This window comes from Nycticebus coucang, chromosome 14 (assembly GCF_027406575.1).
Source record: "Nycticebus coucang isolate mNycCou1 chromosome 14, mNycCou1.pri, whole genome shotgun sequence".
Classification (NCBI taxonomy): Eukaryota; Metazoa; Chordata; class Mammalia; order Primates; family Lorisidae; genus Nycticebus; species Nycticebus coucang.
The window spans coordinates 52,515,525-52,532,738 of record NC_069793.1 but is presented as its reverse complement, the minus strand read 5'-3'; the positions used below and the strand labels follow the sequence as shown (position 1 = coordinate 52,532,738).

General features: G+C 35.0%; 1 protein-coding gene across 3 annotated transcripts in view; it reads left to right on the top strand.

Moving 5' to 3' along the window:
* USP47 (ubiquitin specific peptidase 47) overlaps positions 1-17,214 on the top strand; it is a 126,154-nt gene that overhangs the window by 99,177 nt on the left and 9,763 nt on the right. For all 3 annotated transcript variants that reach the window (XM_053560443.1, XM_053560442.1, XM_053560441.1), the window contains 7 exons: positions 860-972; positions 1,827-1,931; positions 3,795-4,002; positions 6,363-6,478; positions 8,719-8,838; positions 10,724-11,501; positions 17,029-17,204. In XM_053560443.1, the coding sequence (XP_053416418.1) occupies positions 860-972; positions 1,827-1,931; positions 3,795-4,002; positions 6,363-6,478; positions 8,719-8,838; positions 10,724-11,501; positions 17,029-17,204 (1,616 nt within the window). The remainder of the gene's footprint in view (positions 1-859; positions 973-1,826; positions 1,932-3,794; positions 4,003-6,362; positions 6,479-8,718; positions 8,839-10,723; positions 11,502-17,028; positions 17,205-17,214) is intronic.

Genomic DNA, 17,214 nt, shown 5'->3' with positions numbered 1-17,214 from the left:
TAATCAACACTTTTTCTTGATTCAAATTAATCTTGACTATATATAGAAGAAGAAGAAATATAACAGATAAGGTTATTGGTTTTGTAAATCTCAGCCTTCTTTGCTTAGAAGGCAGCTAAAACATTGCTTTGAGAGTAAAAGAAAGATATTAGAGAATTATCATAAACAAATAAATAGCATTTGTGGTAATAGTAGCAGCAACTGCATTTATTGAATTTTATTATGTCCCGGACAATAACTTTATGGTGTAGGCCCTGTCAGCTCTGGAGACCTAGTTCTTGAGAATAAATGTGGCCACAGTCATACAGTTTGATGGTGATGGCACAATTTGAAATCAGAAATTATTTCCAACTTTCAGGGGGCTTTTTCATTCTAAAATCTTAATCTACATTCTGGAGGTATACTGGAGGCAAGAGTCATTTTGAATAAATGCATGCCTTTTGAAAATATGAGACCTAACCCTGTGTCATTATCAACTGCCTCTTCCCTTGTCTGGAAGAAGCTCATGTTCCAAGTTGAGAGAAGAATATAGTTGAGATAGGGCGGCCCCTGTGGCTCAAGGAGTAGGGCGCTGGTCCCATATGCCAGAGGTGGCAGGTTCAAACCTAGCCCCGGCCAAAAAATAAATAAATAAATAAATGTGTGCTATATTAAGTTATTAAATTCTAAAAAAAAAAAAAAAAAAAGAATATAGTTGAGATATATTTCCATGAGGGTTATAGTAGGAATACAAACTATTAGAGCATAGTAAGACAGAATGAATAAAGGGAGCTTAATTTCAGTGACATGGTCTTTTTCTGTTTTATTATTTTTCTGTTTTTTTTATTTATTTTTTCTGTTTTATTCTATTATTAAATAGAATTTCTAGAAGTGGATGAATACCCAGAACATATCAAAAATTTGGTGCAGAAAGAGAGAGAATTGGAAGAACAAGAAAAGAGGCAACGAGAAATTGAGCGCAATACATGCAAGGTTGTATTCCATAATTTTATTTTTAATTGAAAGTGCTATTTAAGTTTGTTTAGCTATAATTCTCGTAACTAACTCATTGGGTTGACTCTTTAGACAATTATGCTGTCATGATCATTAACCAGTATCACCAACTACACTAGAAAGGTAAATTTTGGTTTGATTAGATGCATCAAAACTCAGTAACATATATATAACATATATATAGATGCATCGAGATTAATGTTCGGTGCTGTGAGGTTCAGTGAGGTGGCCATTCACATAGCCTACCATAGAAGAATAAATCAGTAAAACCTTTCCAGATAAAAATTGAGGGCGGTGCCTGTGGCTCAAAGAAATAGGACACCAGCCGCATATGCCAGAGGTGGTGGGTTCAAACCCAGCCCCGGCCAAAAAAAAAACTGCAAAAAAAAAATAAAAATTGAGAGAGTAGTGTTTATCAAGAACCTCAAGCAAATTTTATATTCTTATATAATTTCTCTTATGTAAATATTACCTAGTAAAATAATCATAGATCTATAAAAATCTTGACTACAGGATGTTCATCACAATGTTTTCTAAACTATGGAAATATTGGAAGCAACCTGAATGTGTATCAGTAGGGAAATGATTATATGAATTATGATATTTGTTTATAAAAACATACAGTTGTTAAAATTAATGTTTTTGAGTTTTTGATGTTGTGAGACATGTCACTATCAATTATTAGGTGAGAAAAAAAGACGCAAGAAAGAATGATCTCAATTATGTTCTTTAAAAAATTAACAGTTTTTGACAGGAAAAAAGTGCTGTCTACAAAAGAATTAGACTTTGATTCTTGACTTGCTGAATTAATGATGATATCTTATATTTTTTAGATAAAATTATTCTGTTTGCATCCTGTGAAACAAGTAATGATGGAAAATAAATTGGAGGTTCATAAGGACAAAACATTGAAGGAAGCAGTAGAAATGGCTTATAAGGTGTGTTGCATTGCACTGTTGGCATATGCTTATTGATACCTGATATAACAGTATTATTATTTATTATAGTTGTAATACAAGCACTTATAGTAACTATGATAACTTATTAACTTACATATCTCTTGGAGGGTATTATTTATACCTCTTCTTTGGAACATACTCAGTTGATTTTAAAAACTTTCTTATTCTGAAAGCCAGTTAAACTTTCTAGACCCCAGAATTTGAATTAGAAACAAAATATTTATTTGTTCTTTCCAGTCATTTAGCAGGTATTTATTGAGTGTCTGCTGTATGAGGAATTAGAGATACGAGAGTGAACAAGACAACGTGAAGAGTTAGGACACCGTGGTCATTGTCCTCATAGAGTTTGCAGCCTATTGGAAAACACAAAAAATATTTAAACGTTACAATCTGCAATTGTTTTATTATTTGAATGCTATAAAGTAAATCAGTAGCATATCGAGATTAATTTATTCTGGGGCTTTAACCTTAAGAAGGAGACAGCTATGCAAAAAGTTGGGGAATAATATTCTAAGAAGAGTGAGCAGCTTGTACAAAAACTCTGAGTGAGGAAGTGCGAAGCTAAAAGGAGGAGTAGTATAATGAGCACAGAGAAGTATAAAATGTGATCAGAGGCTTCGTGGGAACGGAAGTCTACATTTTGTTCTAAGAATAATGGGAAGTTATTAGTGAGGTTTGAAAGGCAAATAGAAAAGGAAGCACGTTTCATCAACGTATTCTAAAATGTCATTTGTGATACTTGACAAATTAAATTTTTCTCCTTTCCATATGAACATTAACGGAATTTGACTGAAATTAAACCATCATTACCTGTAGAAAAAATTGTATACTATATCATTGCATATATAATTATAGAGAAATAATGAGGAACTAAAAATAGCAGAGGAAAAAAATTAAAATAGCAGAGAGGATACCTGATATTTTTTCTCAAAGTGTGATTCGGCACAACGTGCACCAGAGTCACAGTCTTATTGAAAATGCTAATTCCTGCAAATTATTCAGAATTTCTGTGTTGGAGCCTGGGAAATAATGCATTTTTAAAAAGTATCTCAGATAATTCTCAGGACAGAAATAAGTCAACCTTATATACCAAAAAGAGATTTATTTTTGATTAGTAAAGATCAGTAGGGACATACCAAGGTTTATAAATCTTTTTAAAAAATAATTGCAAACTTTAATGAGCATTGCAGACTTCCAAGCAATCCTACTGTGTTTCTTTAGGAGGCTCATTTCCTATTCAGGAGTTATTGTACCCGGGTATGTCACCTCCTAGTGACATGAGCTAGAGGGAAATTTTATGGTAGAACTTCTTATGCCATGAACTGTAGTTACTCCAAAGGGATGTCCAGAGAGGAATGGGGTGTCACTTGGGAGACATAGAGGCTGCAATGGCTTTAAGAGATTTGCTGTCCTCTTGTACCTAGGAAAATTATTAAAAGATACATGAGTTATCAGTTTTCTTCCATATTGTGTTATGAGAACAAAAGATGCATGTCTAGTTGGTTGTTGAGTTGGTTTCTCTCATGTTTCTAGTTTAGTAATTACAAAGCAATAGATTATAATATGTTGCTATCAGTTCTACATCTAAAGTTTAGGATGTTAGCTTTTAAAAAAAATTAAAATTGCTTTAAATTAATGCATAATTTGTTTGATTTAAGGCATAATGAAACATGATTATTTTAAAATAACATTTAAGTTTTGCCTACAAACTTTGCTGTTTTTAATGCAAATTACAAGTTTGTGGGTTTTGTTTGTTAGGATGTATTGGTGATATCATTACACACCAAACTAAAATGCTATATATGTATTTTTTCTTCTTTCTGGGTGGTTGTTTTCTTTTAGATGATGGATTTAGAAGAGGTAATACCCCTGGATTGTTGTCGCCTTGTTAAATATGATGAGTTTCATGATTATCTGGAACAATCATATGAAGGAGAAGAAGATACACCAATGGGACTTCTATTAGGTGGAGTCAAGTCAACATATATGTTTGATCTGCTGTTGGAGACGAGAAAGCCTGATCAGGTTTTCCAATCTTATAAACCTGGAGGTATGCAATTTTATACTATTTTGAGTTGTATTGGACTTAAATTTTTTATGAGAAAAATATTTTTTATAGAAATGAACATAATTTAAAAAAATTACATGGTCTTAAAATGTAGAATAATTTTGACAGGTTAGGAAGTAGTAACAAGTTTGGAATTAAGTTCTAGATTACTTGCGAAGAGTTATACACAGAATTTATAAAAGAAACACTAACAGGGCGGCACCTGTGGCTCAGTCGGTAAGGCGCCGGCCCCATATGCCGAGGGTGGCGGGTTCAAACCCAGCCCTGGCCAAACTGCAACCAAAAAATAGCCGGGCGTTGTGGCGGGCGCCTGTAGTCCCAGCTGCTCAGGAGGCTGAGGCAAGAGAATCGCCAAAGCCCAGAAGTTGGAGGTTGCTGTGAGCCGTGTGACGCCACGGCACTCTACGAAGGGCAGTACAGTGAGACTCTGTCTCTACAAAAAAAAAAAAAAAGAAAAAGAAACACTAACAAAAATGACAAAACTTCTAGTTTATGATCTTCAGTGGGATTTTTCTTCTCCAATAATCATTCTGTATGCTGTAAATCCCTAAAGTTATCAGTTCATCTCTTACGATATATCTTTCTTTCTCTCTTTATACAGTAGTCCTTGGTCCAAAAAGTGTATTCCCATAAAGTCTCAGAAATAGAGTCTGTTTTTCTGAGTATCTTTGGGGAGTGGACTCATAATGCAACCAGTATCAATATTGACAATTTGTTTTCATCTTTTCTACTTTTGACAAGGTTCCAGAGACTTCAGTTTTCCCTTTCTTCATTAAGTCTGTCACATTCATTCACTATAGTGGGTTTTTTCCTTTGTTCGGGATTGCTTTGGAAAGCAAAATACCATATCTCTAGTTTTCTCATAGTCTCTAAAGACAGTTATGTTGTCTTTTTTGTGTCTTGAGTTTTCTGGTGATCACTGTATATAAACTGTAACAAATGGGAGAAAATCAAAATGTTTAAATAATTGTACAAAATTTTTACATTGTGTTATGATTGTAATTCCCTTGTATCAGTGGTTAATCAGAATTCAGACTTACGTTTTTTTGTGTTTCTTTTTCCATAAAAGTTAAACTTACAAAACCTTCTTCTGCCCTTTCAAATTCTGTTCCTCTGTGGATCCTGTATACCTACTTGTTTTTATGAAGGCTTCTCTGTCCAAAGTAGTCAGGTGTAGTATTCTTTCAAAAAGCTTTCTCCTAAATAGGTAAATTTCATTTCTGAAAACTGGTGATGCCTACTTTAATTAGACTCTGCCCTGTCTGTGGAGTCCCTTGTAACTTGCAGGTTATTTTTGAATTAGGTAGAAAAAAGGCGGAATGATCAAAGTACAACATGAGTGAGCAGTAAAACCTCTTTTTTGATTAAGAACTCTAGTGTAGGTTGTAAGACTTACAAAGTAATCTCCTTTGTTCATTAATAATCAAACCCTTAGCAGAATATTTTGTCAAATTTAGAGTAACAAGATAGGGAAAACTGAGGATTGACATATAATACATAGAAGAGAAGAGGAGAAGATGGGATTTAATTGTAATATGAAGGATTTAAGTGAAAAAAGCAAACACATAAGCCAGAATAGTTTTTGTGCAGAATTTTCCATATTCCAATAGAGAATGTTATTTTGAGGAAAGGAAGTCTTTGATTGTGACAAGGTTTTGAATAGTTTAATGAAGGTTGTTCAGAAGCAAGTGGGGCTGCCGTGCCTCTTTATTGTTTGGTTTGCAGCCTAGTTTTTAAAAAATAATTATTTAGTCCCAGCTACTTGGGAGGCTGAGTCAAGAGAATCGCCTAAGCCCAAGGATTTGGAGGTTGCTGTGAGCTGTGTGACGCCACGGCACTCTACTGAGGGTATAAGGTGAGACTCTGTCTCTACAAAAAAATAAAATAAAATAAAATAATAATAATTATTTAGTGTTTTGGTTTTGGTCTGCATTTGGAACTTTGGATTTATATTTTTAATGTGCTTGATAAATTTAATAGTATTGTCATATTTTAACAAGGAAACAAAGCATTTTTTTTTAAAAATCATATTTTTACTTTTGTAGGTATATAAATAAAAAATAAAACTTCCTAATGAAGACTACTATTTAACATTTTTATAAAGAGAGCTAGGAAAACTTTACATTAGCCTAATTTCCATTTATTTATATACGTTTGCTTATAGTGTGATAAATTATGAAAGAGATGTTCTTACTGTGTTTTATACATGTATAACATACATCTTCTATCTTGGTAATTGGAAAATACTATCTTTGGAAACACATTAAGCATGCATCACTCATGTAACATACATTAAAATTATAACCTCCAATTATGTTTTTATGTCTGTTCCATTGTGACAGAAGTGATGGTGAAAGTTCATGTTGTTGATCTAAAGGCTGAGTCTGTAGCTGCTCCTGTAACTGTTCGTGCTTACTTAAATCAGACAGTTACAGAGTTCAAGCAACTGATTTCAAAGGTAAGTTTTAAAATTGATCAGTGACTATTTTTAAGTGCCTCCTGTGTCCAAGGCACTGTGTGGTATTGAGTAAGATATAAGCTCTACTTCAAGGAGCTAATACATGTAGTTAGGAGACAACTATATTTAGGAAAAGGCACTTCAAATAGAAGAAAGACTTGAACAAAGTATTGACGTAAGGAAGTTGAGGCAAGTGCATATAGCAATGACTTGTATGTTTTGGATCATTATAAATTTTAGGCCCAGAAATATAAGTACAAATTATTAAAGAGATTTAGACACTAAGCACAAAAATTGGGACTCTCTTTGGTGAATGCAATAGGAAGTAGATTTTGTTTGTTTTCTATTTAAGTACAGCAGTAGAATGATTAGAGCTGTGCTGTAGAATGGTAACTTGGTGACACTGGACTCGTGTTTCTGGTAGACGGGGGGTGAGTCAGGAATCGACATGAGGAGACTGTTAAAATAATTCAGGTGAAGATACGTGGCTGGGAATGGAGAAGGCGTAGATTTTGAGAGTGATTACATAAATAGAATCTGCAGGAGTTGTAATGGTAAATGTTGGGGTAAGGCAGAAGCACAGATAACCGGAGGGGTTGCAAACCTGGGTAACCAGGAAGGTTGTGATATGTTCACAGAAATGAAGGAGGAAAGTGGGGCAGCAGACTTGACAGGGAAGGTGATGAATTAAATACGGCACCATTATGTGAGGGAGTGATAAAGAATATAGGCTCATTCTGAGTTTTTGAGCTGGAAAAATGTAATAATGAAAACATTTCAATTTCCTTGGGCAAAAGGACTAGTCCACTTTATACAAATGATCATTGATTTAGCAAATCTTAAACACACAAAACGGGCAAAATTTTGCAGGGTTCCTGTACCCTAGGTTAAGATCCCTGGTGTAGTGGAAATTATTCAGTAATTACACATCAAGAAATTAAGTTCAGTTTTCAATCATTCATCTTATACTTGTCTCTTATCCTTTTATCTGGGGTTTTTAATACCTGCCTGATAGGGTTGTAGGATGTTAATCGAAAAATGCTTTGTAAAACAATGGTGAAGCATTATGTTTAAGAATTGGTAGTTATTTATTTAAAAGCAGGAATAATGACTCCTAATGCTTGGCCAAAGTAATAATAGCTAGGAAACAAATCATTTTGTGAAGTCATATTTTACGATTAAATTGCTCATAAATATATATCATATTAGTGTAATTTGCTCTGTATTACATTAAAAAAATATAAATGCCAATGTAAAATTCAATTTAGAGTGTGAACACTGAGGAAATATATAATATAATGTATAACATAAAGGAAAGATGCAATAGCCCCTTCCCTGGAAAAGCTAATGATCTTGGGGAAAAATATATCTATAGAGAATAAACACAATCATAAAACATTGTGTCAACAAATACAATGTTTTAGAGTATAAATAGACTGCCTACCAATTAGGTACTCAGAACTGATAACCATTAGTCAGTATTGAAAACAAATTGTTTTTTCAAATGTAAATTATTTTATCTGTTCCATTCATGTGAAATTCATAAAATGACTTCAGAAGTTCAGAGTGTAGAATTTCAGAATAAATTTTACCTATGAATCTTCTCATTTTATACAAAGGAAAATGGATTTAGTAAAACTATTAACAACTGTTCACAGTATACAAAAAAAGCCTATCAAAACCCAGGAAATTAAACAGATGTCAACTGAAGGTCAGCTCTCCAGTTATTTAGTTTCTCTAAAATCAAATCATCTCACTTACTTGGCAAGTTTGAGAAGAACAGAATTTCTAGTGAAAAATCTTGAACTTCAAAAGGGTTTCAGAGAATATGTTAATAAGTGGTACTTTTTCTCCTTATTTGTAACATAATTAATGTATATAACTAATAGTTTTTCCCTTAGTTTTTCAAAAATTTTAAAACTTCTCCTAAAGTTATTTTTCACCCTGCTACTTTTAAAAAGAACTCATCAATATCTTGTTTTATCGTATTTTTTTTTTTAACACTTTTTTTGGAAAGGAGAACTTTATTTCTTGTTTTGTAATTCAGATTAATATGGGGTACAAATCATTAGGTTACAGAATTTGCTTTTGTTAGTTAAGTTCCCTGTTGGAGGTTGTGCCTATTAGGTGGGAGCACACCAATCCCTTTGTCTCCTCCCCCTTCCTGTTTTTGCCATATTTCTAAGTCATGAAGAATTATTTTTAAAAGAATACTATTTATTAAATTACTTTTGTTATAGGCTATCCAGTTACCTGCTGAAACAATGCGAATAGTGCTGGAACGCTGCTATAATGATTTGCGTCTTCTCAGTGTGCCCACTAAAACCCTAAAAGCCGAAGGATTTTTTAGAAGTAATAAGGTATGTCTTTTATTTTTTCATTACTATTTTCTATGCTGGTTGGTCACAGTAGATGAAATTAAGTTGAATATAGTAAGTCTGGCTTCTAGAGCTAATCACCATCTGCCTGGAGCGTAAATTCTTACATCCCCAAAGTATTTACCTTCCTTTGTGGTCAGGTCACATCAGGCTTCTTCCTGTCCTCGGAATCACTCGCTGGTTCCTCTTCTCTTGCTTTGTTCATGATACCTCCACCTGGAGTGTTCTTCCTCCTCTCCCTCCATGTTTATTCTCAAGCTCCAGGTTAGTCCTTCCTCTCTGGTGAAAGCCTTCATGACTATTTCTACCCACAGTGATTATGTCCTCTGAGTTTTGTTCATTCTTAAGCTTCTCCCTGAAAGCTCTACTTCACAGTGTGTCAGAAGCGTGCTTAATCAGAGGTGATTGCACTTGCCTTTGCCTACTCATTTGTTGCTGTTAGAAAGGAGAAAATTCATGTCGATTCGTTTGTTTTATCTCTTGATACCATTTTGTGTTCCATCATTTCTCTTTTCTCATATGTGTTTCTTCCTAATGTGATGGTTCATGCTAGATAAGTTGCATCCAGAATTTTCCTTTTTGCCATCTTTTATCACTTTTTTCCAGTCTCATTTGTCTTAGGATAGTCTTAGTGTTTTATCTCATTTAACCCTATTTAGTATTGTTTTATTAATCCTAATGTACAATTATTCGCCTTTATTTTTTTCTAAGACTTTTCCGTGTGGAGTTGTGTGTGTAAAACAATAAAATCTCATCTACCCAATACTGTTTTAGGGAAAGGAGTGCAGGAGGGAATCTAACTTAGTTTTTTTTTTTATTTAAATTGTTTTTCTTAAAGAGTTAGCAAGTAGTCTTAATTTGTAACATTTACTAAGTAAAACAATGATAGAGTCATCTTTTTATGTAAAACTCAACATATTGATAATTGCTGAATTTAGGTGTGTGAATTTCTTTCTTTTTAGAAATACTTTATTATAGAAATTTTTAAATATATACAGAAGTGGAGAGAATAGTATAATGATCTCATATGTCCCTATCACCCAATTTCTGCAATGATCAACTCTTGCTTCATCTATATTTAATCACTTACTTCCTCCAGATTACTTGATAAACTTCCCCGGCATCTTCTATCTCTTAAGGATGAAGACTCTTTAAAAAATATAAAATTACGTTATATACCTCGAAAATTAAAAATGCCTTAATATTAGATAGTATCTAGTCAGTGTTCAGAATTCATTGTCTTACAAAAATTGTTTTTGTAAGTTTCCTGTGTGCTTTTTGTTTGCGTCCTTGTTATTTGTTATAAAATCAAGTCATTGGGCAACGCCTGTGGCTCAGAGGAGTAGGGCGCCAGGCCATATGCTGGAGTTGGTGAGTTCAAACCCAGCCCCGGGCAAAAAACTGCAAAGAAAAAAAAAAAAAAGAGTCATTTGCCCACTAAATTTTTTCCTGGATTTTGGTGTTGCATTCCCAGAGTATCTTTATACATGTTCCTTTATCTATATTCAAAACTTTGATTTCCTAGTTCAGTATGAATATAGATAAAAGAACACTGGGAATCTTTAAGATGATGTATCTGTGTAATACAGAAGTTTCTGAAAATGGAGACCCCATTAAACAAAATATATATTTGTATGCCTATCCATCTGCTCTATCTTAGCATAGTTTTATGACTAATTATAAAGACATGGGAGCCTAAAATTTGTTTCATTTAGTCTCCAGAACACTTTAATTCTGGAGACTAAATGAAACTTTATCCTCACAAATTTTATAACTTAACTATGTACTGTCTTGTGTTGATGTGGTATGATGATGAATGAGAATGTCGCTAAAATTAATGATTTAGTATAATTTTTTGACTATTTAGGTGTTTGTTGAAAGTTCTGAGACCTTGGATTATCAGATGGCCTTTACAGACTCTCATTTATGGAAGCTTCTGGATCGGCATGCAAATACAATCAGATTATTTGTTTTGCTACCTGAACAATCTCCAGGATCTTATTCCAAAAGGACAACATACCAGAAAGCTGGAGGTGATTCTGGTAATGTGGATGATGATTGTGAAAGAGTCAAAGGACCTGTTGGGAGTCTAAAGTCTGTGGAAGCTATTCTAGAAGAAAGCACTGAAAAACTCAAAAGCTTGTCACTGCAACAACAACAGGATGGTGATAACGGGGACAGCAGCAAAAGTACTGAGACAAGTGACTTTGAAAATATCGAATCACCTCTCAATGAGAGGGACTCTTCAGCATCAGTGGAGAATAGAGAACTTGAACAGCATATTCAGACTTCTGATCCAGAAAATTTTCAGTCTGAAGAACGATCAGACTCTGATGTGAATAATGACAGGAGTACGAGTTCAGTGGACAGTGATATTCTTAGCTCCAGTCATAGCAGTGATACTTTGTGCAATGCAGACAGTGCTCAGATCCCGTTGGCTAATGGACTTGACTCTCACAGTATCACAAGTAGTAGAAGAACTAAAGCAAATGAAGGGAAAAAAGAGACATGGGACACAGCAGAAGAAGACTCTGGAACTGATAGTGAATATGATGAGAGTGGCAAGAGTAGGGGAGAAGTGCAGTACATGTATTTCAAAGCAGAACCCTATGCTGCAGATGAAGGTTCTGGGGAAGGACATAAATGTATGTACTTCACAGGAAAAGGGGTCCTTGAAACAGCAGCCGTTTTTCTCTCCATTTATTTAAATTTTTAATGAAGCATTAGGTACTTAGTTCTGTGGTGACCTGTAACTTTCTGGATTGTAAGATTCTTCTGTTGACTTTTCTTTCATTGTCAATGCAGTTGCAGTGAACAATATTATTAGACCTGTGCAATATATTAGGTAGTAATTATGTCAGTACTCTGGTGGGATAAGTAAAAATAGTAGTATTCAGTATTAGAATGGAATTATGGTAAAAGTACTAAGTAAAAAAATCAGGAATACTTTATAAATAATGTATACAACAAAAAGTTCAGACACGTTAGGAAATTTGATATTCAATGCCTAGGAAAATATTATTTCTCCATCCTCACCCTTCTCTCTACCCCTTCCTTCCAATACATCTCAAACGTCCATAGTGAACTAGGAAAGTTAGAGAAAGAAAAAGGGCTTTAAAAGAATTTCTTTTTGTTATCTTGAAGTAACTCCAGGCAAGGCACAAACTGATGCATAAATGTCAAAAAGATGGAAGAGATCTATCGGTTTGGGCACTTGGAACAAGCAGCAACAACAAAAGCTTACTAACAATCGGGTGAGGCTTAAAAGAACTTTTATACAACCCAAGACTAAAACCAGCCAAGGAATTAAGCAAGCTCTCAATATACAAAATCTTCGTTTAGGTGTGAAAGGGAAATAGCTAAAAATCTAAATACTTTGCACTATTCTTCAACAAAGCAAATATTAATATCACTCCTTACGTTTTTATATTTTACTTGTCAAAACAATTCTCACTTAAAGCTTCTCTAACCTTAATAAAGCAAACATTTATATCCTTGTTGTCAGATAAGAAAACTGAAGCTTTCAGAGGACGAATGCCTTGCCTAAAAGTACATATGTAGGTAGTAAGTAGGACCATTACTAGAGTTGCAGGCTTCCAATTGAACATACTTGCTCCTTTTACCTTTGGGAGAGAGCCCAAAGTGTTTTTCTAATACTTTTTTGTGTGGGGTTGTATATGTAAAACATTAAAATGTCTCATCCACCCTAATCCACGCTTTATCCCCTCATCCAATTAATATTTTCTGAGTCCGTGCTGGACCCCAAGCCCGTTATGTTATTAGAAGCAGAGATGACCAAGACACAGCTTAGTGTTCCATCTAATGGAGAGGAGGTGCACAGCCAGCCACTCTAAAAGCTTGTTATGATGCTTATAGTCTCCAAATTCTGTCTTTTAAGAGAAAGTGGTAGAAATTTTGAAATCAGCCGTAAAAGTATATAGATTTGTGTTTTTAACTAGTTAGATTAGAATAACACTAGGATTATATGGCCTCCTTACATATATCTTGGATTAACTCAAGTGTGAAAATGTGGATTAGTAGGCCAAAATGGAGACAGAGAAATCATATTATAATAATACTTTAAATTTCTATGGAGCATTTACCTCGTAAGGCTCAATAACTCGCATCATTTCATTTAGTTCTCTTAATAGCTCTGTGAAATTGTTGTTAGACAGTTTTAACTGAACTGGGTCAAACAGATTAAGCAATTTGCCTACGATCACACAGCTAGTAGGTCATACTGCTAGAATGCAACATAGGTTTTCTGATTGTAAGCCACATGTGTGCTACCACTGTTCCTTACTTTCCTATATAGTAGAAAATACAGTAGGAGGTACTCTTATTTTCTTACCATATTCAACCAATCAAGGTCATTGGAAAAATTAAAAGTAGCTAGCTCCTCTTTAGGAAAAGATTGGAAATTTGTTTTAAGTGCCTTATTTTAAAATGATGGCCTGAAAATGTGACTGCATGATAGTCTCAACCTCAGGAAGTATTCAATGGCAGTACATAGAATTATAGTTTGAAAAGTCTTCTCCATCTTGGAATTGTTAGTAAAATCTTTAAAAAGGATATTGCTGGCTATTTTAACCTTTTGGAAATTCATACTAGGCTAATTTACTAGTGGTCATTGAAATAGTAAAAATGGTGATGAAGAGAAATCGTTTGCTATAGTTTGCATATGTGGGTGTTCAGAAGCCATGCAGAAGGCTTGTTTGAAAAGAAAAATGAGGTGGCGTCTGTGGCTCAGTGAGTAGGGCGCCGACCCCATATACCGAGGGTAACAGGTTCGAACCCAGCCCCAGCCAATCTGCAAAAAATAGCCTGGTGTTGTGGTGGGCACCTGTAGTCCCAGCTGCTTAGGAGGCTGAGGCAAGAGCTGGAGGATGCTGTGAGCTATGACACCACAGCACTCTACCAAGGGTGACAAAAGTGAAACTCTGTCTCTTAAAAAAAAAAAGGAAAAGAAAAGAAAAATGAAGACCCTGGAAAATACCTTCACATATTTAGAAAACTGGGTTAGGGATAAGGGAGTAGGGTTGGTAGCCAGCAACCAGGTTTTTTAGGAGTCGTACTAAAACTAATTCATGGTAGAACCTTGGTGGTCTGAATAATGAGTAATAGTACAAGTTCCTCGGACTGATGAAATGGCAAAGTGTAAGAAGTAAACAAAGAATTTCATATCTGGGCGGCGCCTGTGGCTCAAGGAGTAGGGTGCTGGCCCCAAATACCGGAGGTGGTGGGTTCAAACCCAGCTCTGGCCAAAAACTAAAAAAAAAAAAAAATTCACATCCAAAGTATGACATACTGTGGCGCAGGCAGTCCACTTAGGAATAATTGAATTATACTTAACAATGATGGTCTTTAAAGCTATCAGGTATAATCCAGGAGTTGTTTCAGAGAATAATTATAGACCACTCTCTGAAAATACTGTGGGGATGTGACTCACTTATAATTTGTAGGCCTTGAGTATAAACAGAAAAGCCAAGTTAAAAAAAGGTAATAATAATGCATTTGTACTAAAATTTCTTTGTACAATTTTGGTTACCACTGCATTCAAAAAATACATAAGAGAAAGGAAAGATATTTTTAGGTTGCATTGTGAAGAGACTAAATTCTTCCATCTAAAGAGGTAGATAGGAAAAATGGTATGATGGTAATCTCAAAAACTATAATTATAGCCAGTAAATTAACCTAACATTCTTTGCCAAGGCTACACTAAACATTTTATATGTGTTGTCCCAAAACATAAATACTATTATCTCTATTTTACAGTAAAGGTAACTGAAATACAGAGAACTTAAGAAGTAAAAGTCACAAATCTGGTATACAGATCTGATATTCATTGAGGCCACACCATCTAATTCCAGAACCACTTTGTCTTAATCACCATATTAGACCGTATTAATAATCAATAAACATTTGTGTCTTCCTGTGACACAACACTACTAGTGGTTAGGAAAGAAACCAAAATGGCAACAATAGCTTGTATTTGAATAATGCTTTAGAATTTACTACAGTTGACATAACAATAGGTCTATAAGAGTGGTATTATGATCCTACACATTAGATGACCTACTTACGGCCATTTATCAGACTAAAGTAGCAAAACTGAAATCCAACCCATAAGCTTTTTAATTCTACTTGAGTAATTTTTCCATTATAGTTGTTTTTTGTTTTGTTTTGTTTTGTTCTTTGAGACAGGGTCTCACTGTCTTGCCCAAGCTGGAGTGCAGTGGTGTCCTCAGTTCAGTACAACCTCAAACTGCTGGGCTTAAGCGATCCTCCTGCCTCAGGCTCCCAAGTAGCTGGGACTATAGAGCCAGTGTTATGCTGTTATTCAGGCTGGTCTCAAACTTCTAACCTTGCCTTTCTAAGTGCTGGGATTATGAGCATGAGTCACCATGCCTGGCCTCCATTTCATCTTTCTCTCAAGAAATTTGGTAACTTGCTAGATAGGATAAAAGTGGCCTCTTTGTCAAAAGTTGGATTATTACATGTAAGGGCACTCCCTAAAGTTTAGAAATAAACATTTTTAAAAGAATTAAAAGAAATGCCTCAAAAGGTAGATAGTAAATAAAGTTCATCACCCTCTTCTCATTTGTACTTGATCCTATCTATTATATATTTCATAACCCGGGAAACAAGTCAGTGAACATTAATTTACTTGAAAAATATACTTGGAAAAAATCAACCCAAGATTTGGGATGACCTGAGAATGTAAACCAGGAGTGTTTTAGGGTCTCATCCTTTACCATCGTAGATTTCACAGAAAAACAAGACCTGCTACAGGGGGAGACTTGGGGCTGTAGAGGGACCAGGGGCCTGAGACAACATGGCAGCACTGCCTTATTACAAGAGAAAGAGACAACTGAGTTATGTTTTGCCTTTTGCTAGAATATGAAGGAAAGAGTAAATAGAAGCATTCCAGAAGTATCCTCATGAGTGGTTATAAAATAAGGGACAAAAGATTTAAAAAGTTAAAAAATAAAGCTTACTAAAGATAATCCTACCCTGTTTCCCCGAAAATAAGACATCCTCCGAAAATAAGACCTACTTACAGGAAAGATAAGGCGTCCCCTGAAAATAAGACCTAGCACATCTTTGGGAGCACACCTTAAAATAAGACACTGTCTTATTTTCAAGGAAACAGGGTAAGTATGTGAGTAAGCCATCTTTTTTTTTGAGATATAGTTTTAAGCTTTTGCCTTGGATAGAGTGCCATCGAGTCATAGCTCTAGCAATCCTCTTGCCTGAGTTTTTCTATTTTTAGTAGAGATGGGGGAGATGGGGGTCTCACTTTTGCTTAGGCTGGTCTCAAACTCATAAGCTCAAGCAATCTACATGCCTCAGACTCCCAGGGTGCTAGGATTATAGGGGTGAGCCACTGTGCCTGGCCAGAGTAAGCCATCTTGGAAGTAGATCCTCCAGCCTCAGTCAAGCCTTCTGATGACTGTGGCCCCAGCTGACATCTGTCTTATTTTCGGGGAAACAGGGTATTACAATGCCAAGAGAGCTTAAAGTTAAGCCTGGAGGAAGTGAGACTTTCAGGGACAGTTCCTGTTATAGCCCAAGCACATGATAAAACAGACATCTTGGTATGCTGCTAGTCTTGAGATGTTTTTTTCTCTTAAAAATCCTAGAACTTGATAATATTACTAACAGTTTTTGAGACAACTACTGTGAACCTGCCTCTGTGCTAAAAGCATGATAAACATTACCTCGCTGAATTCACGATGCTATGAGCTAGGTTCTATTACTATCTCCATTTTTCTGATGCCAGAAATAAAGGTATGGAGGCTGATGACTTCCTCCATGTCCCATAGCTAGTAAATAAGAAGGGGAGGTGGGGTTGGGATCTGTAAATATATATATGGTAGAAGAATTCCTGAAAGTTTGGCTTCAAATTCAGTGACATACATGCATAAATAAGTAAATAAATGAGCAAGCTGGCTCTTGCATAGCTCAGAACATTTCAGGCTATCACATTATACCTCTTATAGACTTTGTGTTTTTGTCCATTTGATGTAGTATATTAGGTAAAGTCTTTGCTGGAAGGGGGGATTTTTGCTGCTTACAGTATAATAAAAAGTTTATGATCTGTTTTGTTTATACTCCGAAGTTTCTTTTACATTTTTGTTCCTGTTTTGTTTTGGTTTTTTTTGTGCTTAGGGTTGATGGTGCATGTTGATAAAAGAATTACTCTGGCAGCTTTCAAACAACATTTAGAGCCCTTTGTTGGAGTTTTGTCCTCTCACTTCAAGGTGTTTCGAGTGTATACCAGCAATCAAGAGTTTGAGAGCGTCCGACTGAATGAGACACTTTCATCATTCTCTGATGACAATAAGGTTGATTAAA